We start from the raw sequence: 24,179 nt of genomic DNA, 5'->3' as shown, positions 1-24,179 counted from the left end.
CCTGCTCCCTGCCAAATCTTGCAGGTCCCGCCCCATCTACACTTTTCTACCATCAAAGTTTAATATATTCCTTTATTCCCCTTTGCATCTTCATGTTGCTGCACTATACTCTGCCATAGCTGACCCCAGGCCTCTCTCACTTTCAATTTTGGAAGTCAGTGCTTGACTTGCCGCCTATTCCTCTTGCGATATTCTGAGCATTCATTCTCCTTCGAGATTTCAAGTGTCTGTGCAGATATGAGCTCTCTGGCTCAGCTGCTTCCTTCCATCTCTCTTTTGGTCTTCACCTTTGAACTTACTCCGGTTAGCTGCCATGATCTTATCTGACAACAGTTGTGTCTCTGATTGTTGTGAAATTTCCCCTTATTGTATTTATTTAAGTATTTTTTTTATCCCAACCTTTTGTCCGCACAGGGCCACCAGGAGGGCTCACAACAACAACAATTATTTGGTGTATATCTTGCTGTATTATTAAGCAGAGCAGATTAAAATATTTTCCTATGCGTTTTTCTTTTTCATTCCCTCCCTTCCCAGAGGCAGTTGGCTGTTCTGAGATGTGGGGCACAGGCTACCCAGAAGCAGGGCAGATGGAGGAGGTGGTGGAGGAGTCTGCTGGCAACAATCCTTTGCCTACTCCTGCTCTTCCTACCCTGAGGCATACCATTACCTTGTCTCTTTCGATATAGTTCACTTGACATCTCTGCCTCTCTCTTCCTCTTGCTCCTTCTCTGACCTGCAGACTCTGTGGCTTTTTGGAAGTGTTGCCCTCTCTCAACTGCTGTACTTCTGCTCACTTCTTGCACTTCATTTTTTACCTTCAGTTCAGCCTTCAAGTTGCTGTGTCGCCAAGTACAGTCAGTATGTTCACATTTTTATTTTTTACATTTTTATACCACCCTTCCTCCAAGGAGCTCAGGATGGTGTACATGGCTCCTTTGTCCTCACATCAGGTAGGGGAGGCTGAGAGATAGTGACTGGCCCAAGGTCATCTTTATGGCTGAATGGCGATTTGAACCTGAACATGGATCTTCCAGGTCTCAGTCCAACACCAGAACCACTACACCATCTGGGCTCATTAACCTATTCTGTTCATGCTTTTTTTTTGCTCCAGAAAATCCCTGGAGAAGATCAAAAGTCTTGGCTGAAAGTCTCCACTTAAATTAACATTCTCTTCCTTCATCTGCCTTATCTAATTGAGTAGGCAGTCCTTCTTCTCCCTTGGGAGCCACACCCTTTCCTACAATGCTTGTACCTCTTCCCTAGTTTTGATGCCCTACTTAAGGCCTGTTTCTTTGCCTCACTCCTCCTCACTTTCTGTCAAGGACTTCACTTCCTTCTTCAAGGATAAAATAGAAACTCACCATAATAGAGTTTCTACCTCTCTCCTCTTCTCACACTTCCTCCTTGTACACTCCTTCCTTCCTTCTGGTTTCACACTTTGCAAGGTGACTGACTACCCTGTTATCTTGGTCAAATTTCTTCACATTCCTCCTTCATACTGTCCCCTCCCAACTCCTGATTGCCTTCTCCCCCATCATTACCACCAGCACCATCCCAGTATACTGTAATCCACCTATCCTTCTTTTCTAGCACATTTTCTACTAAATTCAAGCCTACCACCATTTGCTCTAGTCTCAAAATACACCTCTCTGTGATCTGGTCTGAACTTCTAGTTATCATCTTACTGCCCTTTCTGCTTTTTGCCTCTAAACTCCTTTTCCATGATCTCTCCTGAACTTTTAATTATCATCCTATTCTCTTTCTACTCTTTGCCTCTAAAATCCTAGAATGTGGTGAATCCTTCATTTTTTTTCAACTTTCTGGACCATTCCATTGTCCAGTCCACATCATGAGGGACATAGTTGTGGATATTGAGGAATCTAAGCCTTTCACCTTGCTCAGTGACATCACTGGGGCATAAAGGAGCCTAGAGACATCTGGGAAGGCCCAAGCCATTCCTACATTTGTACCTATTTTAGACATTTCAACTGTTCTGAAAGTTCCCTTTTGTCTTGGTCTGTGTGAAAAGCAAAGCCAGTACAACTAGGCCAAGTATTCTGACATCCATATGGTATACATTCATCAGTTGTTTGTGGCTTGTCTGCCCATATCTTTAGTGTGGTGTGCATTTATTCTTTCCTGCTCCACTGCATATGGTATGGATTAAAAGGTTAATCAGGAAGAAAGAGGGAATATTTTGTGGAGGAATCCTACCATTTAGCAAGGTGGTATTTTGGCCCTTGCAATGATGGTTTTATATTGTATTTTATAACTGAAATGAAGGTGTCTTCTGATAGCAGTCTTCTTGTGGTTGGTTATGTTGGCTGTATTGTGTTAACTAATCTGGAGAGCAAATTCTTCCGTTCATAAATTCTGCTTTTCCAAAGCATATTTTGCATATTATTTATCTTTACAGCTAACGATTGATCAGGAAAATGAAAAAAGATGTAAATACATTGATGCAACAAAAACAAATTGCATATGGCAAGATAGAAGTTTTAGGGAGATAGTAGGATTATTCCAGCCTGTTGCATTTGAAGATAACGAGTTAGACTGCAATTCTGTCCACACTTTCCTGGAAGTAAGTTCCATTGACTATAATGGGACTTACTTCTGAGTAGAGAGGTATAGGATTGGGCTCTTAGTAGATGTAGGGCACAATCCTAACCCCTTATGTCAGTGCTTTCCAGCACTGACATAGCTGTGCCAGTGGGACATGTGATGCATCCTGCAGTTGGGTGTCACTCACGGAGGTCTCCTCAAAGTAAGGAAATGTTTGTTCCCTTTCCTCAGAGCTGCATTGCCCTTTTGTCAGTGCTGGAAAGCACTGACATAAGGGGTTAGGATTGCGCCCTTAAATCATCAGATGCAAGACTTCATGGGCTACTTCAGTCCACAGAGTATAGTGCAGAACATAGTGCAGTTTCATAAAATGTGGTGTTGTACCATGGCAGCACACCCCCCCCCCCCACACACACACACACAAGAATGTTGGCACTGAGTCAGGGCAATGCAGCTGTACTGTTCATTGTTCTGAGCATGCCAGATGAAGCTGGAGACAGGGAATGGCAGGGGTAGGTCAGGGGAGTGGCAATTCTTATATATTTATTTATCCTCCATGATTTTGCGCCCAGAATAAAGCAGCTCACATTGTTAAAAGCCACAACAGAAACATTACAGTGTAAAATAATGCAGTAATTCTAATCAAATCAAAACACCAGGAACAACCAGATTACATAACTGTATGAGAAAGCGTAGTTGCCACTCAGTGCTCTATGAAACAGAAATGTTTCCATTCTCCATGAAACACCTTCAAAGTAGGTGCTGATGGCAGCGGTGGCAGCGCTTCTGCTGACAGAATACTCTTTCTGTCAGTGGAAAGTGCCCATGGGATTGGACTGTTGGGGCCCAATCCTATCCAACTTTCCAGCACCAGTGTAGCCGTAATGCACCCTGAGGTAAGGGAACAAATGTTCCATACCTTGAGGAGGCCTCTATGACTGCCTCCCCACTACAGGATGCAGTGCACACCTTATTTACACTGGCACTGGAAAACTGGATAGGATTGGGCCCTTAATTACCTGTGTTAGCTTCCAACAATTTCCCAGTGTGAAACTGATGGTACATTTTCTTCCTCCCATTTTTGACCTATTATAATCCTTGCTAACAAAATCAAATAATAAAGCAACTTAGGGCCCAATCCTAACCAATTTTCCAGCACCGATGCAGCCACAATGCAGCCCCAAGGTAAGGCAACAAATGTTCCCATTCCTCAAGGAGGCCTCTGTGACTGCCTCCCCACCGCAGGATGCAGTGCATGCCCCATTGGCACGGTTGCACTGGCACTGGAAAACTGGATAGGATCGGTCCCTTAGAGCCCAATCCTATTCTCCCCTTGCTGATGCAGCCATGCCAAAATGACTACCCATTCCCAAAACTAGAAGTACTGAAAAACAAGGAACAAATATTGCCAGATATTTAGTCTGATATTAAAAATGTTTCTCAGAAGTAAGATCCACAATGCAGCCTATTACTCACTGGAGTTTTCCCACCTGATTTTGATAAACAATAAAAACAATCATTGATATCAGACTTGGACAGATCCCCACTGAGGAAATGGATATCTTTTTAACAGCTGTATGAAGAAGCTCTAATTTTTTCTCTCCCCCCCCCCCCCCAGCTCTGCAAGACACTGAAGTTTTAAACATCAAAGACTGATAATCAAACAGGAGATGCCATGGCAGCTATACCAACACCTCCACCACCCACAGGTAAAGACACTCAGGGCGAGGAGAGAGACCTTGGGGAACATTGCATGCAAGCCAGAACCTGAAAGGAAACAGTTGTTGACAGGGTCTGATGAAAAGTGGACTTACAGAAAACTGCCTCAGAGCACAGTCTCATCTCCCCACAACACTCCAGCTGCTTCAATTGTGGAGGGAAGCAGTCTTCCTTTGTCCCTAAAGTGATGCATGAGGAGGATTGGACTTCCCTGGAAGCCCAATCCATTGGCATCCTTCAGTCTTGGAAGACTATGGTATCGCACTCTGAAAAGTGGTTCTGGCACAGCATCTAGTGTGGCTGAAAAGGCCAATTCGGGAGTGACAATCCCTTCCACACTGGGAGCAAATGTAGTCTGTCCCTAGTCTACGGGCCTTCCTTCAGGAAGGAAGGTAGCCCAAAAGTCATCAGCAAATATCGGAGGTACGTTAATGATTGGCTCCAACACTTTTAAAGGAACACGATGGCATTCCCATTTTTTGATATCTATGAACTCTAGAAATATACGTGCCATGCATTGTGAACCCTTCAGGCACAGGAAACTATGGGCCCAATCCTATCCAACTTTCCAGCACTAGTGCAGCTGCAACGCAGCTCCAAGTTAAGGCAACAAATGCTCTCTTACCTTGAGGAGGCCTCTGTGACTGCCTCTTCGTCATAGGATGCAGAGCTTGCCCCATTGGCATGGCTGCACCAGCACTGGAAAATTGGATAGAATTGGACCCATAGTATATGACTTAAAAGTAAAACATTGTACATCATTTGACTCCTTTCTCTCCACGCTAATTATTGACTGAGCCCCTATGATGTCACAGGATTTTCACTATCATTCTAATGTCTCTGGAGAAAGCTCTGAGCATTGGCAAAGAACGCAGATCCTATGAGGACAGATGGGTGAGACAGCCATGTAGCTGACTGGCATGCTGCCCCGGGGCGTGCTGGTCATCCTGCTGCTCTCTCAAACCCAGAAGTAATTGTGGTGACATGATGACGTCACCTCAATTACTTCCTAAGTGCTTGGAGTGAAGCCGGCCGCTTCAGAAGAAGCAGCCAGCCTCCTTCTGAGCAACCACATCAGGAATGACTGCGGGGCTGGGCAGGAGAACCTGCCCACCCCCTCAGCCATTCTTAGCTTCGTTGGAGCAAAGCTGGCTGCTTAGGAAGAATGCCACCCAGGGTCACAGCATCCCTGTGACATCCACCCTGCCAGCTATGCAACTGGGGTGAGGAGATAAACCTCTTGAGCCTAGAAAAAGAGGAGCTGTGCTGATGACAGGAGAGAAGCAGGTATGGAGTTAGGAATGCTGGGTAGGCTGGAAAGCCGATTGGGATGAGAGCTCCAGGATGCAGGGGAACAAGAACCAGGAGTCCAAAAGGCACTTTGGAGAAGAGATAGAATTTCCATATATAATAGGCTTGAAACCAGCCAGACAAGTCTTTGGCTCAGATTGCTAGTCTATCTACAGTTTATATTGTTAACATACCCTGATTCATAGGGTGGGCAGAGTATAATGCCTGCCAATTTCACATCAGAAAATACAGCACTTTTAAACCATTAGAAAAGGAGAATTGAAGAAGTGGATGGTGTCCAGAGAGGGAACCAGAGACCTGAAGGAAGAGGCCTCTCTTGAAGGCAACAGAAAACGCTTGGCTGGTCCAAAGATTGTGCTAGTGCATGACTATATATGTTTACTGTACTTAGAAGTAAGTTTTGCTGTGTCCATTGGGACTTTCTCCCTAGTAAGTGTGTTTAGAATTGCAACCTTAAATGCATGATTTCCCTTGATGTCATACATTCTTGCAACAATTTGTCCCCAAAAATATAGTGGCTGAATACTGGCAAGTTTTGGAAATCTTTAGAAATGAATTGTTGGCAGAACATTCATTCCTGCTGGCAATACCACCGTTGTTCATAATGAGATATTCACTGCAAAAGTCCGATTACCTAAGCCTTGGAAACACTAGCAAATGATTATGTTAGACCTGTTCTGCCCGTTATAACCTGAGCCAAATGTTGAAGTCTTTAATTGAGCAAATCTTCCACCGGCTTCAATGGTTTTTCCCCCTCCACCAGCGTTTTGGCCTCAAGCGTGGATTGTTTCAAGACCTCTTGCCTTAATCATTTTAATGAAAGTGGTAGCCTGCACAGAGTTGACGGGGTGGAGGTGGGGTTTTTTTTGTTGCAAATTGTGGGCAACCTACCAAGCTGATTCAGACTCTCTACAGTTTCATCTTGGGTGGCATACATTTCTTCAAAGTTTGCAAGTTCACGCGGTGTGAAGGGCAAGTGCCATTTTCTGGAAAATATTTATCCCACCCTTCCTTGAGGAGCTCAGGGCAGTGTACATAGTTTCCTATCCCCCCCCCCCGGTTACTATCATTATAACAATCCTGTGAGGTCAGCTAGGCTGAGATATGACATCCTTAGGTCAATCACTAAATTATGTTCATGGCTGAGCAGGAGTTTTTTTTTCTTAACTCCTCGTTCTTCATTTGTCTGCTCCTTTAAATTGTGAGCATGAGACAAGGATTTTGTCTTTGTTAATTTTTGTTTATCCAGTGCCTTGTTTTTTTCGGCACTGTAGACATTATTGTTGTTATCTGAACTGGGGTCCAAGTCTAGGGCTCTTTCTACTACACCATGCTGGCTTCAGAGGCCCCTGATATCCTTCTCTCTTTCTGTCATACATAAAGAAGAGCTACTAACCAGTCCATTTATGAAGAAGATGAATACACCAACTTTGCAAGAGGACGTCAACGTGGCTGTCATAGGAGGTACTGTTGACAGTAGCAGTGGAATAGATGTACCCCATTCCAGCTCTAATGTCACAATGGGAAGTTCATAGTGGAGGCTGCAGACAGCATAAGTACTAATGGACCACTGATCCTCAAAATTAAAGCCCTCGGAACAGATTTCTAGATCAGACCTGTGTATGCCGTGTACTAAAAACAAACATTAAAAACAAATCTAAACGAACATAACCCAAATTTGATGCCAAAAAGCAGCCCTGCATGTAGAAGTGCGTAGCAAGCTAATTTGTTATGTTTATTTATGTTTGCAAAACATACAATATTTTCCCTTGATAGGACAAAGAGCTATTAATTCAGAAAATGAAGCTCCACATTTAGAATCCTAGAGATCTTGTTCAGTGTCCCCCACCCCCTTTCCCTAATTTCTGGAATTTCGCCAAGCAGTGATCACATTTTTCAAGAGTGGTTATTATTTATTTACTTTATATAAAACATCTGTTCCACAGAGTAGGTGCCAGAAGAACGTCTGCAGGCAGGGTGTTCCACCATCTCAGTGTCACCAGAAAAAAAAAAAAAAAAAAAGCTCTCTCTGGTGGTTAACCTCCAAAGGTAAAGGTACCTTACCATCACAGTCTTAAGGACTAGAAACTTGCTATTTAAAAAAAAATTAAAGGTACAATTCACGAGGTGCTAAATTCTGTGTTTAATGGCCATTTAAGCACTTGCATGTGCAGTTATAGGATCCATATGGTCCTGCCTTATCTGAGATTAGTGGACAGTGACTTTTCTGGGTAAAGTCCAGAATGGATTGTGAAGAGCTCAAGCAGGAGCTCTCCAAACTGGGGGACTGGGCGGCAAAACAGCAGATGCACTTCATTGTAAGTAAATATAAAGTGACATTGGGGCATAAACATCAAAATTTCATATATATGTTGATGGGTTCTAAGCTGTCTGTGACAAATTGGGAGAGATCTTGGGGTGCTGGTGGACAACTTGATGAGTGTCTGGCAGCTGTGAAGGCCAACTTCACACTCAAGCCTAATAAAAAACGGATTGGGTTTAAAATGGCCAATATTATTATGTCATTGTACAAATGTACAGCTGGAGTACTGTGTCCACTTCTAGTCGCTGCATCTCAGAAAGGGTATAGTGGAACTGGAAAAGATGCAGAAGAGAGCAACCAAAATGATTACTGGACTGGGGCGCCTTCCTTATGAGCAAGGGTAACAATGTTTGAGGCTGTGACATTGTGCGAAATTGTGTTTCAGTCTAGAAAGAAGGTGTCTGAGCAGGGACCTGAATGAGACATAAAATTATGCATGGGATGGATAAATAAAGGGGCATTCTTTTCCCTCTTGCATAGTACCAGAACCAGGGGACAGCCCCTAAAATTGGTTGGTGGGAGAGTCAGAACAGACAAAATGAAATATTGTTTACTCTGTGCGTAATTAATCTGTGCAACACCTTGTCCCAGGATGTTGTGATGGCATCTGGCCTGGATATCAGGGGGACTTATGGAAGGTTAAGTTCATCACAGGTTACAAGCCCTGATGACTGTATGCAACTTCTGGGTTTTTGAGGTAGTCTTATCTCATGCAAGTGAGTGGCAACAGGATACATGTATCTTGTTGTCTTATGCGTTCCCAGAGGCATCTAGTGGTCCACTATGAGATACAGGAAATTGGACTTGATGGGCTTTTGGCCTGAGCCAGCAGAGCTGTTCTTGTGTTCTTATGAGATGGGCATAACTTGGACATTCTGAAAAGAGAATGTAAAAGCTTGAGTGGGCTGATGTATCGGCATGGTTAGGGCAGAGATAGTAGCTGCTGTGCAGTGTCAGGCCATTGCTCCACCTAGCTCAGTATTGTTTACACTACCCGACAGCAGCTCTCCAGGGTTTCAGGCACATATTTCCTATCTCAGAGACTGAACTTGGAACCTCTGCATGCAAAGCAGGTGCTCTTTACCACTTAGCTGTAGCCCCTCCTGAACAGGCAGGATCAAAGGCACAGTGATGTCTAAAAAGGAACGGCTGTTACCTCCTTCCTCTAGTGGTAGCCAAAGATGAATCACAATAACAGATAGTGCAAATAAAACTTTATTCAAGTTCAAGAATCTGTCTCCAGCCTGAAGGATACTGGCCTATAGAAATACATGGCTTGCTAGATGTTGACTTTGGCATCCTTGAGCATTTTGTAAAGAAAATGTTTCTCTGCGGTTTTTAGTGTTGCTTGTGGTTTTTATTATTACTGTTTTCTGCTTTTAATTTTATTTTTATTATTGTATTTTACAGTATTTTGTTGTATTTTGTAAGCTGCAGTACTTTAATAACAGAAAGGCAGGTTCTCGAAGTCCATAATTAACACTAGTAATCCTGTAGTCGTTGGTAAGGGATCAGGAACAGGCTGCAGACTTGTGTGCTTCCTCTCTCCTGCACAAATTTCCCTCTCCCTTTCCTTATCAGTATAATTTATAACATGACATCTGCACATAGTTTTTAGCAACTCAATGGGCAATTTTTTTTGCAAAGTTTTAATATTTCTAGCCTATTTATATCTATATTATATTAATAGGTTATTTCTAGCCTATCTTTATATTTCTAACCTATATTTCTGTCAGCCTGATCTGACTTCAGTGGTCCACATTGTTACTGGCAGTGTTTTTTAAAACACATGTAACATGAGTGTATGAGGGGGAAACAGTCTTGTGCAGGGACCCAGTGCAAATGGCCAATGATGTTACTATATAATTCAGCAGTGGAAGTAAACAGAAATGAAGATGAAGATGCAAAGTTTACCTTAGTGATAAAAAGGGGATTCAAACCCCCCTTTTAGGATAGAGTAGATAGAGAGATGTTCTTTACACTCTCACATAACACCAGAAGCAGGGGACATCTTCAGCCTAGAAAAGAGACGCCTGAGGGGGGACATGATTGAGACATACAAAATTATGCAGGGGATGGACAGAGTGGATAGGGAGATGCTCTTTACATTCTCACATAACACCAGAAGCAGGGGACATCCACTAAAATTGAGTGTTGGGAGAGTTAGGACAGACAAAAGAAAGTATTTCTTTACTCAGTGTGTAGTTGGTCTGTGGAACTCCTTGCCACAGGATGTGGTGATGGCATCTGGCCTAAATGGCTTTAAAGGGGGATTGGACAAGTTTCTGGAGAAAAATCCATTATGGGTTACAAGCCATGATGTGTATGTGCAACCTCCTGATTTTTGAAATGAGCTATGTCACATGCAAGGGACCAGGATGCAGGTCTCTTGTTATCTGGTGTGCTCCCTGGGGCATTTGGTGGGCTGCTGAGAGATACAGGAAACTGGATAAGATGGGCCTAGGGCCTAATCCAGTGGGGCTGTTCTTATGTTAACCAGACCTAACTAAGGGCCCAATCCTATCCAGTTTTCTAGTGCCAGTGCAGCTGTGCTAATGGGGCATGCGCTGCTTCCTGTGTTGGGGAGGCAGTCACAGAGGCCTACTCAAGGTATTGGAACATTTGCTCCCTTACCTCAGGGCTGCATTGCGGCTGCACCAGTGCTGGAAAGTTGGATAGGATTGGGCCCTAAAATAGCTCTCACTAACACTCTGCTCTAGACGGGGATTTCTATGGCTAGCATTCACACACAACTGAGGATGCAGATGACAAGAGGAAGGACAGAAGGAAGACAGAAGATAACAAAAGGAAGGCAGATGACAAGAGAGGAGAGGAACTGCTTTGTTAGATAAGGGAGGAGGGAAACATGGGGAAGAAGAGACACAGGGAGAATAGATGGGCTTCCCAGCAGAAACTAAGAGGAGGAAGTGGAGGCTTTAGGGTACAGAAAAGGAGGGAGACAGGAGAAAAAGTGGGGAGTTCAATGGGAAAAGGTTCAGGCAGTTCAAAGGCAGTTGCTTATTGCAAAAAGGTAGCAGAGGCAGCTCTCTATAGTCTTCTCTCTGTCACCGGCTTATCTTCCACAATGGTATGGCATCAGGTGTTCTGAGAACATTCACTTCAAACAAAGGTTAGGAAACCAAGTTCAAACCCTGGTTAACAAATTAACTCCAGTTAGCACAATGCTTTCACTGCCATCGCACTACACATGCTGAAAAGGGGAGAGCAGAATTTGTGGGAAGGCTAGAGCCTGAACTTTTTATGATTGTTCAGAGACAAGTGCATTATATATCTGTTCCAGCTTCACTGCGCTAAATAGTTTTGTTTTTTTCCTCTTGTTTAAAGCTGTCATTGCGGTGGTTTTTGTTACTCTTCTTTCTGTCATTGTGTTGATCATCATTTACCTATACAAGAACAAAGGCAGCTACCGTACCTATGAACAACCAGAAGGTGATCCAGAGGGAGCAGTCCAGATGGAAGATTTTCCTTGTAAAAGCGAAAAGGAAGAATATTTTATATAACAAACAGGGTACGAGCCTACCAGTACATTTTTGGACACTGAGATCTAATAGCTTATTGCATTTGGTGCCCTTTTCATTGAGGAATTAAAGCTGTATTATTTATTTCAATTTATAATATACCCTGTCCCAAGGGCCAAAGTGTTCAAGGCTAAATTGTTCATTTCATTATACATAAGTGTTGCCCCTTTCCAGACTGTTAAATTGGCCTGTCTGAAGTTTGACAGTCTAATTAGAATGCAGAGCCCATCTAACACATAGAATTTAGAAATATTTGTTTAACAGTAGATGGAGTACTGCCTTCACTTTTTTCCCTACTCGAGAAGAAACTAAGCCAATCCTCTAACAACTCTTACACTTGGATACCTGCGATATGTGCAAGAAAATGTCAGGGAGGGGTTGATCTAAATGACACCTATCTTCTTGCATTTTTTTCAACTTGAGTATAAATGGAAAACAAGAACATAGAGTATGTTTAAATTTGATGTTACTTTCTGCAACTTGCTGCACATATAATACTAATATTATATGTATTACACATGTCAGCAAACAAGAGAAAGACTCAAGCTACTTTTAGTTATGTGTGCAAAAACTTTTCGAGTCAACGTTCCTTTTGTTAGCTTCTGCGAAGTGACCTCTACTTTACTTACCAAATATGTTTACCAAAGGCCTGGAATGAATAGCTGTTGCTATTTTGGCTTGTATTCTTCTGTACCATCTTATCAGTAGTTCCCAATTTCACAAATTATACAGCAACAAATTATACAGCAGAGTTGCCCCTGCTTATAGCCAGCTCAGTAGTCCAGTTGATCCCAGCTCTCTGGGAAGCACACCTATATAAATACATATACATGTATTTTTACAATACCTGTCTGTCATACTTCCACTTCACATTTTTAGGTGCACATTAAAACTAGAGAGCATATCCCACCCATGAAATCTTCTTCTTGTTGGCTCTCTTTGAATCCAGTTCTTCCTTGGGAAGGAGACCCCTTCTGTAACCCATATACCATGGGTTCTTGTGCCACTGGGATGAATTCTTCATCTCTATCTCACAGTATTATACAGAATCTCAAAAATACAGCTGTTCCAAAAGTGTCAAAAAGTTGAAAGTGGCAACCCTGCATTGAGGTCTACTTTCCTCCATAAAATGCAGCAACATTTATGCTGTATCCTGATGTAATCACAGCATCCATTTTCCTACTCTCCATTGCTGATTGCCACTGACAGGGAAACTAAGTTGTGAATGATTGTTTTCAGTGTTTATATCATTCTGAATTTCTAAGTTTCAAAAAGCATTAAAACAATTTGTTTCAAGTTAACTGCTGTAAGTCATCTTGAATATTTGATACAGAAAAATGTCTGGTAAATACAAAAATAAACTTGATGGTGTTCATATAAGAGATAAGTGTTTCTATACAGTATATCACAGAATGGGAGAATGCTGTTTCAGAAAGCAGTCCCATGGCTTATGTATCATCTAGTTCTACCCTCCATCAGCTCTTGAATAAAATCGGGGGGGGGGGGAAAGGGGGAACTGATCCTAAGCACACTTACTTGGAAGCTGAATTGAAATCAGTGGTGCCTATTTCCAAGTGTGTGTGCGCGTGCAGAACTAGACTGTGTGAAGAGAGATGTATAACCTGGAATATTTGATACTGACCAGGCACAATGAACAAAAATAAAAGCAAAACAAATTAAGAGCTTAGAAAGTTTGTGATGGACAGGAATTTAAGAGGCTAAATTCAATTTTGTCACTTTATTCAAATTTTCAAAATAGCCTTTATTCTACTTGTTTTTAGTATAAAAAATCCACAAGTTAAGTGCACCACAGTGTTTACAGAGAGACCTAGAATCCCAACCTTTCATTAACAGTCAGCTGTATGGTTGACCATGACACATACAACACACAGAAAATTAAGATAAAATATATTCACCAAATCTGATATTTTTTAATTCATAAAAACAAAAAGCAAACAACAACAACAACAAAAAAGATTGAGGATCCCTGAAATATTCTTCTTAAACCTAATAAGACTTCATTGTACCCAAGTAATTTTTTTTAAGTTTGCACCGAAATTAAAAAAACAAACAACCCATGAAATCCAGCTAACCTGCACGCTGATTGATATCCACAAGACATTCTTGTCTCTCTATTCTGAATAACATTCCATAGACAGTTTTGTTATCAAAACACTGGGTTGCTTCTTCTCCCCCTTAAAAAAAATGGTTTCATTTTAAGCTTTCAGTTTTGTTTCTGAAAAGTACAGGAAGCATTTAATGAAATGTTGTGTTTCTGGCACCAAAACATGGCTTCAGTTAGATTTTTAATGTGCAAAGGAGTCCAAGATCACTTAAGAGTGTATAAAAAGAACATCCCGAGCCAATGCTCTAGCTGCATACCTTCCTAGCAAGGGAACAGAGCTAGGGTGTATAGAAGGAACCAGTCAAGGGGATCTGAAATAGAGAACTGGGCCTCTACCCCACCCTGCTCTTCTAAGAGGCATCCAACTTGGATGCCCTCCCAAAAGAAACTGGGTCTTTCTCCCCAGCACCACTGATTCTATGGAAGAGGAAAGATGCATTATCTCAGTTCTATTTATTGGCAATAGATATCTGCAAGCTTTATATGTTTGATACTTGGAAGCCAGGCTTTCTTCCACATTTCCAATTCTATCCCCCCACCCCTTTCTCACATCCATCCCACCCCCAAACCTTAACACCTGGTTTTTGTTTTTAATATATAGCTGATTAATAAAAGCCAAAGAAAGAGAGACAGTGCTGCAGTGGAAGCACTCTCCAGTAGAATTAAAGGGAAATCTGTGGGGCCGCTTAGCTCACAGTCATTTCACAATTTAGCCCCCAAGGTTTAAGAGAGGCACTCCTACCATTGCATGGTTCTGTATTTAAAGTTTTGCTTTTTTTTTTTTTTAATTTTTAAAAGAAAAAAGTGCCTGAAGGGTCAGGGCACCAGGAAGACACCCCGCATCATCATGTGTCTAAACTGCAACTCCAGGTTAATACGACTAAAGCGGTTACATTGTGAGAAGTGCTGACAGTATGTGATGTCGTTCCTTTACACCAATGTAGCCTCCCCCTTCCCTCACCAGATGGTGTAGCCGCCATCGGAGCCCCCCATAAAGAAGTTGCCCTTCCGTTGCGTCACTAACACATTGGCGCCTTGCATAACAGCGAGCTGGGCTGCATTGGGAGGACAGCCAGGAGGCGGGGGCTGAAAAACAATGAGAAGAAACTATCAGGTGCATGCTGGATGGGCAACTCTTATAAAAGCTCTGATAAATACATGGTCCTTAGATTGTACATGGGCAGTCATAATGGGCTGCAAAAAATAGGATTCAACAAGCACCTGTAGACTATAACTACTCAGCTATACAAAAGCAGTAACTTACAGAGTACATTCTAAGAAGTGCAACCCAAAGGATATATATGCAATCTGTCTTCTCTGCTCCCTTCCTCATGGAAATTACCTTCAAATTATTTTCAGGAATTTCACCCTCCCGTAGCAGCCCCTTGCACCACAACAACTTCATTCACAAGAGTCCGCCAATCCTTAAGAGTGGCTGGGGGGATCTAAGGAGGTGCTCTAAGAAGAAGGGGGTGGAGGAGAACTCCTGCAGAGTGGTTCACACTTACAACCTTTGAATGGAGAGTCACAAATGGTTTCTCTAATGTGTGAGCACTGTGGGTATATAGTTAAAAACTTAATTTTTTCTCAAGCAATAAAAATTAAATTTAATTAATTAATTTAAATTTTTTTTAGGTGAGGAATATTTAGCTATTGCCCCTCCACAGACTATGAAAACTAAAAACAAAACACCCATCAAGGTTATACCACTTACAGGAATATTAGCAGGGGCGCCAGGTGCAAACCTTGCTCCAGCATCAAAACCACCATCAACAAGTACAGTGGATCCAGGAGGATAGACAGGACCCACTGGATAAAAAGCCATTGGAACTGAAGAACCCATTGGACCCAGAGCCATGGACTGAGTCATGGGAAGGTACAGTGAAGCACCAGGATAGGCCGCAGACATGGTGGGGACTGTAGCAGCTCCGGGATGCACGAAACTTGGGCGGTAGAGCTGGGAGGGAAGAAAAGAGAGCACAAAAGAAGTTTCTTAGTCTAAAGTTTCTTTACCACCTCAGAAAGGGAAAGTGTTGAGTGAAGATCTAACTCCACTTAGGAATGTTTTTTCTGCCCAGCTGATAAGCAGCTACATACTTAAGGCATCTCATGATTAAAGAGAGCTTACAGTGCAATCTTATGCAGGTCTACTAAGAAGTTCAATTGTGTTCAGTAGGCCTTACTCCCAAGTAAGTCTGTATAAGATTGCAGCCTTAGGACCCAATCCTATCCAATTTTCCAGTGCTAGTGCAGCTGTGCCAATGGGGTGTGCACTGCATCCAGTGGGGAGGGGCAGTCAAAGAGACCTCCTCAAGGTATGGGGACATTTGTTCCCTTACCTCAGGGCTGCATTGCAGTTGCACTGGTTCTGGAAAGTTGGATAGGATTGGGCCCTCAGTCAATTAATAATCAATTAAATCATGTGGTTAAAAATAGTTCTGAAGTAAGAAGAATACTTCCTTTGCTTTTAGACTGATGTCAAGCCAGCTATGACACACACATTATCAAAATATAAAAATATAAACATACATATACATCGCTTAATTACAATTCAATAAATAAATTCAAGAGTCAAAATGGAAAAAGAAGAGAGACCTGAGTTCTCAAACAAAACACACCGCTGGGGAAAAAACCAGTAACACAGATCATGAACTTTGAACAGGTATTCCTTCCTTGAGACAGAAGGGGATATGTGCTTACCTTCTGCAGTTTTTAGAAGTACGGGCATGCCCCAGTATCTGTGGGTGTTCCGTTCTGGAATCCCCTGTGGTTACCAGGGAACGCACCCCCAAACTCCAGAGCTCCACTCCCCTCTCCTCCAGAGGGTCTTCTGAGCTCAGCAGAGGCAGCCTCTGCCAGGTTTAGAATGACAAACAGAGCAAACAAACCGCAACTTTCAGTTTTCTGAAAAACCGGAGGTGATGTTTTTAATGCCTTACAAGGCATTAAGAGGCCTTGGGAAGCCCTCAGTGGCTTCCCCAGGCCCCCTAACACCTTATAGGGCATTAAAAACATCACTTCTGATTTCTTGGGGGGGGGGGGACTGGAAGTTATGTTTTGTTTCTGGTTTTTTTTGCTCTATTTGTCATTCTGATCAGGCAGAGGCTGCAGGCAGATGTGCACAGCCTCTGCTGAGCTCAGAAGACCCTCTGGAGGCAATGCAGGGGGGTGTGCACAAGGGGCCCAGTGGACCTGATCCATGGATAAGTGAACCACAGATACAGGATCTGCAGATATGGGCCCCTGTACAGGACATAGGTTTGCAATACTATACACACTTACTTGGGAGTAAGTCTCACTGAACTCAATGGGACTTACTACAGAGCAGACATGCCTAGGAATGCACTGTAGATTAATTGCCTAAAAAGGGGCAGCATTTTAATATATCAAACACTGCAGCCTTAAGAAACACTTTTTATGCACAATATATGAACTGCTTTGCCAGAAGTGACCAAGTTCTACCCGGCATTCTGTTCCCAGAAGCAGTAGACCAGGTGCCTCTCAGAAGCCCAAAGGCAAGGCGTGAAGGTGAAAGCATTTTCCTGTTGTTTGTCTTTGGCATCTGGTGTTTTTCCACTATAATGCTTTTGGCCTAGCAGCCTATAAGATGAAACCTGAAGACACAGAGCATTATACCCATTCAAACCAAGGGGGTAGTATTTTAGTCCGTTGCAGCAAACACAACAAAGAATCTTAGGTCACCTTAAAGATTAACATTTACTGTACATAAGCTTACTGTATGGCACAAAAATGTATGCTATTATAAATGCGTTAGTCTTAAAGGAGTCACAAGATTGTTGGTAGCTTAAGTCAAAACGGAATTCCAGGCAAAAATCCTTCCCAGACCTGTAGTCCAGACCTTTAGTTCAGGATTGGATCTAGTACCTTAAATATGCAAAGCAAGTATTATGTCACTGAACTGCCATGTTCCCCTTCCCAACAATCACACTACAGAAGGAAAGGAACCATATTTTTTAAATTTCATCTAAACGTCTCTGTTGCCAGATTGGAATAAAGCCTTGGTTATTTCCATGCAGGAAGAACGTATATCAAAACATCAGGAACCATGGATTAATTTCTACTTGACTACAGTAACTGACATTGCATATTGGCACACAACTTCAGGGGTAGGAGGACTATGGCAGAAGCAGCATTAGCTTTAGGCTTGAAACCTATAAATGGGAGTAAGCTCCAGTGAAGACATCGGACTTACTTTTGAGTCAATGTGCATAAGATTGTGATGGTAGTCACTACAATCTCTTGCAGATGGGTAACTGTTTTGCCCAGTAGAAGCTGCTGCTGAAAAACTGTAGTCCAAAGGATGGAATAGCTTTTAAAACTTTACTTCCTCCCCAAAGTCATCTCTCCTGCTGTCAAAATTTAGACTGCAAGTTCTTCCAGACAAAGACCTGTCTGTTTCATTTACATTCTGTAAAGTGTCATGTACTTTGACACCACCACAAGCAATCCACACCATTTCAGTTAGCTATTTTTCTTTAAATGTCCAGCCCAACCCATCATGAAAATGTAGCATAAGGAACATGTGTGCGTAACATAAAATTAAAGCAGAACATCTATACTAAAACTCAACCCCTTTCCATGTTACCGCTTGGCAGCTAGTAGCCAGCCATGAGGGATCATTCAGATTTTCAAAAAGATACTCTTGCTGTAGATACTCTTTTCAAAAAGATACTCTTGCTCCCTTTCTCCAAAGAAAGAGAGTTACACAATGCTGGGCCACTGGAAAACTACACAGGAGTTCCACATGCCCTGCTATCCAGAACTGAGAAAAGACAGCAAACTCAAGAAACGGGTTTGTAACTCAAGAAAGAGGTTTGTAGCAGGACCAACAGAAGGAGGCAATATCTTTGATAAGTTGGATCTGAGCTAGGAAGGAGTTTATAAAAAGATCAAAAACAGTGACTTGAAACACCCAGAAGTCAGCAAGAACCACAGGCAGAGCTGAAACACTGGAATAACATGTAAAACATTCCGATGGGAAGTTGGGTGACTACATGATAAGCAATTCAAAATCGGTGCACAGGCAAAATCCTTATGAGAGAGGGACACAAGATCAACTACTTATTACTATGGTGGCATATTATATACAGGTGGAGTCTCTTTATTTGCGATATTTTTAACCACGAATCTGACTCAATGGGGGTCCCCAGGACCAGTGTGGAGCCAGACTTGTCCCCACCTGAGCCCTCCGGAGGCGCTTCTGAGGCCCGTGGAGGCCGTGCACAGCCTTCATGAGCCTCAGAATGGCCTCCGGAGGTCCTAGAAAGGCACTTCCAGTTTTCGGACATAAACCGGAAATGCCTCTCTAGGACCTCTGGAAGCCATATGGAGGTGTGTGGAGGCTGCGCATGGCCTCCAGGGGCCTCATAAGAGCATCCGGAGGCTACTGGAGCACAGCTGAAAACCGGAAGTGCCCTTCTAGGACCTTTGGAGGCCATCTTGAGGCCTATGGAGGCTGCAAGTGGCCTCCACGAGCCTGAGAACAGCTCTGGACATGACTGGAGAAAGACTCCAGTCGTGTTCGGAGGTGGGTGGAGCCCAAATTTTGCATTACTTGGTTCCATGCGAAATATGGTATTCACGTGGGTTCCAGGAACAGAACCCTCGCAAATAATGAGGCTCCACCTGTACTCACAAACTAGGGATCACAGCATTTTGAAACTTTAGTCCCTGAAAAAGGATAGGTGTAATGTCACTACAAATCTGGTCATATAAACTAACCAAGTCAAAATTTGTCAAAACTAATCAAAACTAACCACCAGCCCCCATATGATATCAACCCGCTTCGGCATAAACTTTGAGGACAAGATGTCTCTGTGGCCATGCAGGACTCAGGATCATCTTGAAGCATTCAGATAGATGCAGCTGAAGTCACCATTCAAACAAACCTGGTAAACATTTAATAGAAGCAATGCTTAAAAGGCCTTGGAAATGTATGCTTTTGAATGACAGGTGAATTGATTGTACTGGAATCAGCCCTAATAAATAACCATTGCTACTTATTATCATAGATATCACCATGTTTATCTTTACTGAGGCAAAAGGAACAGAGAGAGAACACAGTACATACTTCTGAGTAAGCAGGAGGGGCATCAGTATAAGGCGGAGCCTGAGGAAGTGGTATGGTCTGTGGGAACACAGAGGGATTACCAGGAGGCTGGACTTGGTACGAAGGCTGTGTAGGATATTGACCTAAGAGGAGAAGTTAATAAATGTTAGCACGATTATCCTTGCTGCAAAGAAACAGGAAGTTGTGTGAGGTAAGGGAAACTCCCTCCTCTGGGAGTCTTACCTAATCGAAAGAAAATGGTTCTTTTTAAACAGAGGTATCCTCTATTGGAAAAACTAAATGAAGACAACCCAAAGACATCCACTATTCTGCATCTGCAGGATGTCAGAACATAGAAGCCCCAATAAAAGAGGCTCAGTAGATTTCATTCAATTTGCTATTCCCATCAGACTTGAGAACAAAGGTAGTCAATAGTTACACCACATTTTTTTTAAGAAGTTAGTGCCATCTCATGGGAACAGTAAACACCTTTAAAATGTTTAGCACAAGGACATTTAGCTCAACTGTTGTTTACAGGGTCAGATACTAAATGCCATTTCATCTGTCAATCTGTTGATTTAAGACCAAAGCAAGTAAGAGTGCTGAAATCTGTGATCTAACTGGGACTCACCCAATACTATTCCTTTGCCTTTCTCCTGTTTCTTGTCTACATAATACCTTCACCCAACTTGTATTTCTTAGCAGGGCTGCATTCTCTTTGATAACCCCAAAATAGTACCTCATCCTGAACTGATGCAATTCAACCTACCTACCATTACCTAATGCAGGGGTGGTTAATCTTTCAATTTTAGGCCTCCTGGACCTTTTATCAGTTGTGCACAGAATTTCAGCAGGTGCAGCATGTCATCTGTGAGATGGCAAATTGTTGAAGCCCTACAGCTGAAAGGTTGGCCATACCTGATCTAATGGATAAACATAAGCACATTCAGCTACAGGAGGCCAGATTTAAGTTAAGCATTAAGAAAAGCTCCCTAGCTATTCAAGATCAGTTCAGTCCTAAAATCTCCCAGAGGGTCTGGAAGGCAGAACAGGCCAAGGAGCTCATACTTTCAGTTTCTGAAGACAAGAAGGCCACCAATGACCTGAATGATTGGGAAAACCCTCCCTTAACCTTCTCTGGAGATACTTAAGGAGTTTCTACCATGAGAAGATGACAACAAGAAGTAAGGAGGGGTGACACTCAGTGGTGCGCATGCAGAAGGTTGCAGGGCCAGTCCTTAGCATTTCCAGGAATGACTGGGAAAGATTCCTGTGTAAAGCCCTGAAGAGCCACTGCCAGTCACTGCAGACAATGCTGAACTGGATAAACTCTGTATAAGGTAACTTCCTATGTTTCTAAGTGAACTCTACATAGCTCATGCCATCAGCTTCTGAGGAGATCACCAGTGGCCTGAGACTACACAGCTGTTTTTCCTTTTTGTTTTAGAATTTTCAATTTTAAACCACCTTGGCAGGAAGGTATAACACAAATGCAGTGAAATATAAATTTGTACAAGTTCTCCTTCTTTGAAGTTTTTAAAGAACAAAAAATTGTTGTGAGAGAAGAGTTAAAAGTATAGGCCCAAGATATATCATTTAGGGCAGTACCTAAACTGCAAGATCCACTGAGTCTAGTCCTTTGGATCTTATGCCAAGTAGGCTGAAATCCTATGTATATTCACCTGGGAGTAAGCCCCATTTAACTTAGGCTGCAATCCTAACCACACAATCCTGAGAGTAAGCCCCATTGAACAAACTAGGACTTACTTCTAAGTGGATTGTGCCCTTAATCACTTACTTCCAAAATAAACTTGGTCTGGGCTGTCAGTGTATTATTGCTCATAAGCCTTCAACCACACTGTCCCTAGCCAAAAAGCACCCTATAATTTCACACCTTCTGTTTCCTTTCTTAGATTTTCACTTTCAGTTGGGTCAAGTCAAAAGATACTTTGAAGGCATGACAACTGTCATACAGGAAATATATAACAGGGAGAGATACAAGGGAAAATGAAGGAGCAATAAATTAGTGTGAGGCCACTCAGGAGGTACTCAGACCTGGAATTTCCCCATGGGTACTCATTAATCTTATCTTAATCTGATAGACCCTTAATCTGATAGCCCACCCTATGCTGCTGTCCTGCTTTCTCTCAGGTGGGGGGGGGGTGATTTCCTTCTCTTCCTGAGAATCATGTGAATCTTTCTTCAGTAATCTTTCTGGCCTTCTTCAATTTACCATCCTGATTTATGGCCCTAATCCTTATAGGCGAGAGAAGTGCTTCAGTTTGCTCAACAGAGGTCCTATCAGGCCCATAATCAAGGCTTGAGAGACTCGGGGCACAGTCCTAACCACGTCTACTTTAGTTCTATTTTGTCCAATGCAGCCTACTCTCAGGAAAGTGTGGTAAGGATTGCAGCCTCAGAAGGCAAAGTGGTGAAGATTATGTTCACTGGTGCATACAGGTGAACAGTATCAACCATGAAAAACAACATGGAAACTTTGCCATGTTTTAAATGCATGTTTGCAGAGAGGCAATGCCAAGCTCTGTAAAGAGACTGTAAATACAGTACGGTAGTCATTCTAGACCAGTGATTTTCAACCTTTTTCGTCTCATGGCACACTGACAAGGTACTAAAATTGTCAAGGCACACCATCAGTTTTTGGACAATTGACAAGACACACCTTGCTGTTGGTGGGGGGCTCATATCCCCCAAAGGTCCTATTAATAAATGACCCTCCACCAAACTCCTGTGGCACACCAGTGTGCCTCGGCACAGTGGCTGAAAATGGCTGTTCTAGACCAGTGATTTTCAACCTTTTCTCATCTCATGACACACTGACAACCTCAAGGCACAGCCTCTGTTTTTTTTGATAACTGACAAGGCACCCTGTGCGGGCGGTGGTGGGGGGGCTCACATCCCTCAACGGCCCTACTAGTAAACGACCCTCTCCCAATTTCCTGTGGCACACCTGTGGACCATTTGCAGCACACTGGTTGAAAACGTTCACACTGTTCTAGACAGCCATTTCTGGAACCATAGACATGACCTGGTACTTGGACCGTGTGTGCTTTATGGGGGGGGGGTGCAAAAGAGGTTGTGGTTACTCTCCTTGACTTCAGGCCTCTTCTGCTGTACAAAAGGGGAAGAGCCCAGTTCTCACAACCAACTCCCTGCAGCCTCATCTGCTGGCACCTGAAGGGCACCCCTCTTGCCACCCACTCCTGGACACCCCTCTTGCCACCCACAGCTGCGCTGCACCCACTCCCCAACCCTTGGAGGTCTCATCTCAGTCCCTCCTCCTCCATCTTCCTGGGTCAGACTCAAAGGGGTTCGAGTGCCACTGAGGGGGAAGAGGGGGTATTATTTTGGTCCACTAACACCCAGCCCCACCTCCCCCAAGGCAGCCAAAGGGTTAACATCAGGCGGGGGGGTCATAGCAACCTAACACCCGCCCTCCCCCACCCCGACTCTTCAACGCCTCCTATTGGCCAGGGCTCCTGCCAGTCACGGGCTAGGCCCGCAGGTAACGGGACTGCGGCGCTGGCCTTAAACGAACAGCCTCCCAGCCAAAGGTGAGGCGGCTGGGCGGGGTTGCGGGGGGGGGGAGAGCGGCCTCTTGCCTTTGCTGTTCATGATGGCGGCGTCGAGGGGGGCGCTGGCGGTTGACGCGACCACGGAAGGTCCCGGGGATTCCCTGCTTGGCTGAGGAGGAGGAGGAGGCGGCGGCGACTCTCTTCGCTCAATCACTTCCTTGTTGTTGTCGCTGCGGCCCTGAGGAGAGAGGTTACGTTGAGCCGCGTGACGTCATGCCGCAGCGTTGCCGCGAGGAGTCACCGGCAGTCTCCTAGGGGGCGTGACCAAGACTCCGAGGGGGCGTGGCTCCGGCTCAGTGTCTTCGAATGGAACTTTCAGGGGAAGTGCTGGTGCTCCTTGCAAGGTCAGGTTAGAAGGGCGCATAAGGGACGGAGGTGTGCTTAGTCACAAATGTATAGCACTAATTTATTCATGTATACTTTATATATGTATAAAATGAACTCATAAAAGCATATAACTTAGGTATAAATTATGATGTATAAATTATTGTTATAGAAATTATGATATATAAATAAATAATGAATGTCCGTAAATTATATATTATATGATACATTCTTAAATATGTATCAATTTATATATATTAATTTATATAATATATATATTTAAGAATTTATTATATATATATATATATAAACATTTTTATTCAAGTTAAGAACTATATATATAGACACACACAAATATAATACACACACACATGTGTGTGTGTCATATATATATAATGCATAGGGTACATGTGTATTGTTTATGTACCCAAAGGTTTTAATTCCCCCCCATTAACTTCCACTAGAGCAGGGGTTCCCCACTTTTTTTCCACTTGTGTACCCCATTTCCATGCACTGTAGTCCTCACATTAGCAAACATTTGTAGTTAATAAGTTGCTGCTATTTCAAAGCTTATGTGTCTTCACCTACTGCTCCATATCTGATAATATGTGAA

The 24,179-nt window shown here is 43.0% G+C and overlaps 2 protein-coding genes across 2 annotated transcripts; one reads left to right on the top strand and one right to left on the bottom strand.

Annotated features, from left to right (window-relative positions):
- Window positions 1-4,237: 4,237 nt before the first annotated feature.
- SMAGP (small cell adhesion glycoprotein) lies at window positions 4,238-11,436 on the top strand. Its single transcript, XM_066618322.1, has 3 exons — window positions 4,238-4,271; window positions 6,976-7,056; window positions 11,261-11,436. Exons 1-3 carry the CDS (start codon window positions 4,238-4,240, stop codon window positions 11,434-11,436), a joined length of 291 nt encoding a protein of 96 aa, XP_066474419.1.
- A 1,741-nt stretch (window positions 11,437-13,177) lies between these two features.
- Window positions 13,178-23,464, bottom strand: DAZAP2 (DAZ associated protein 2). The gene is made up of 4 exons (XM_066616070.1): window positions 23,270-23,464; window positions 19,671-19,792; window positions 15,294-15,536; window positions 13,178-14,665 (listed from the first exon to the last, which is right to left on the bottom strand). Exons 1-4 carry the CDS (start codon window positions 23,280-23,282, stop codon window positions 14,537-14,539), a joined length of 507 nt encoding a protein of 168 aa, XP_066472167.1. The 5' UTR covers window positions 23,283-23,464; the 3' UTR covers window positions 13,178-14,536.
- Between the last annotated feature and the right edge of the window lie 715 nt (window positions 23,465-24,179).

The sequence above is a fragment of the Tiliqua scincoides genome, chromosome 2 (genome assembly GCF_035046505.1).
Source record: "Tiliqua scincoides isolate rTilSci1 chromosome 2, rTilSci1.hap2, whole genome shotgun sequence".
NCBI lineage: Eukaryota > Metazoa > Chordata > Lepidosauria > Squamata > Scincidae > Tiliqua > Tiliqua scincoides.
Note: the sequence above shows the minus strand (reverse complement) of the source record. Positions and strands in the feature narration are given on the sequence as shown.

Excerpts from the sequence above, each read along its gene's own strand:
- SMAGP (XM_066618322.1), top strand. The coding sequence starts at position 4,238 with ATGGCAGCTATACCAACACCTCCACCACCCACAG. Across the intron at positions 4,272-6,975 it reads AACACCTCCACCACCCACAG|AAGAGCTACTAACCAGTCCA; the intron begins GTAAAGACACTC and ends TCATACATAAAG. Across the intron at positions 7,057-11,260 it reads CAACGTGGCTGTCATAGGAG|CTGTCATTGCGGTGGTTTTT; the intron begins GTACTGTTGACA and ends TCTTGTTTAAAG.
- DAZAP2 (XM_066616070.1), bottom strand. Across the intron at positions 15,537-19,670 it reads CCCCTCCTGCTTACTCAGAA|CTCTACCGCCCAAGTTTCGT; the intron begins GTATGTACTGTG and ends CTTCCCTCCCAG. Across the intron at positions 14,666-15,293 it reads GCGCCCCTGCTAATATTCCT|CCCCCGCCTCCTGGCTGTCC; the intron begins GTAAGTGGTATA and ends ATTGTTTTTCAG.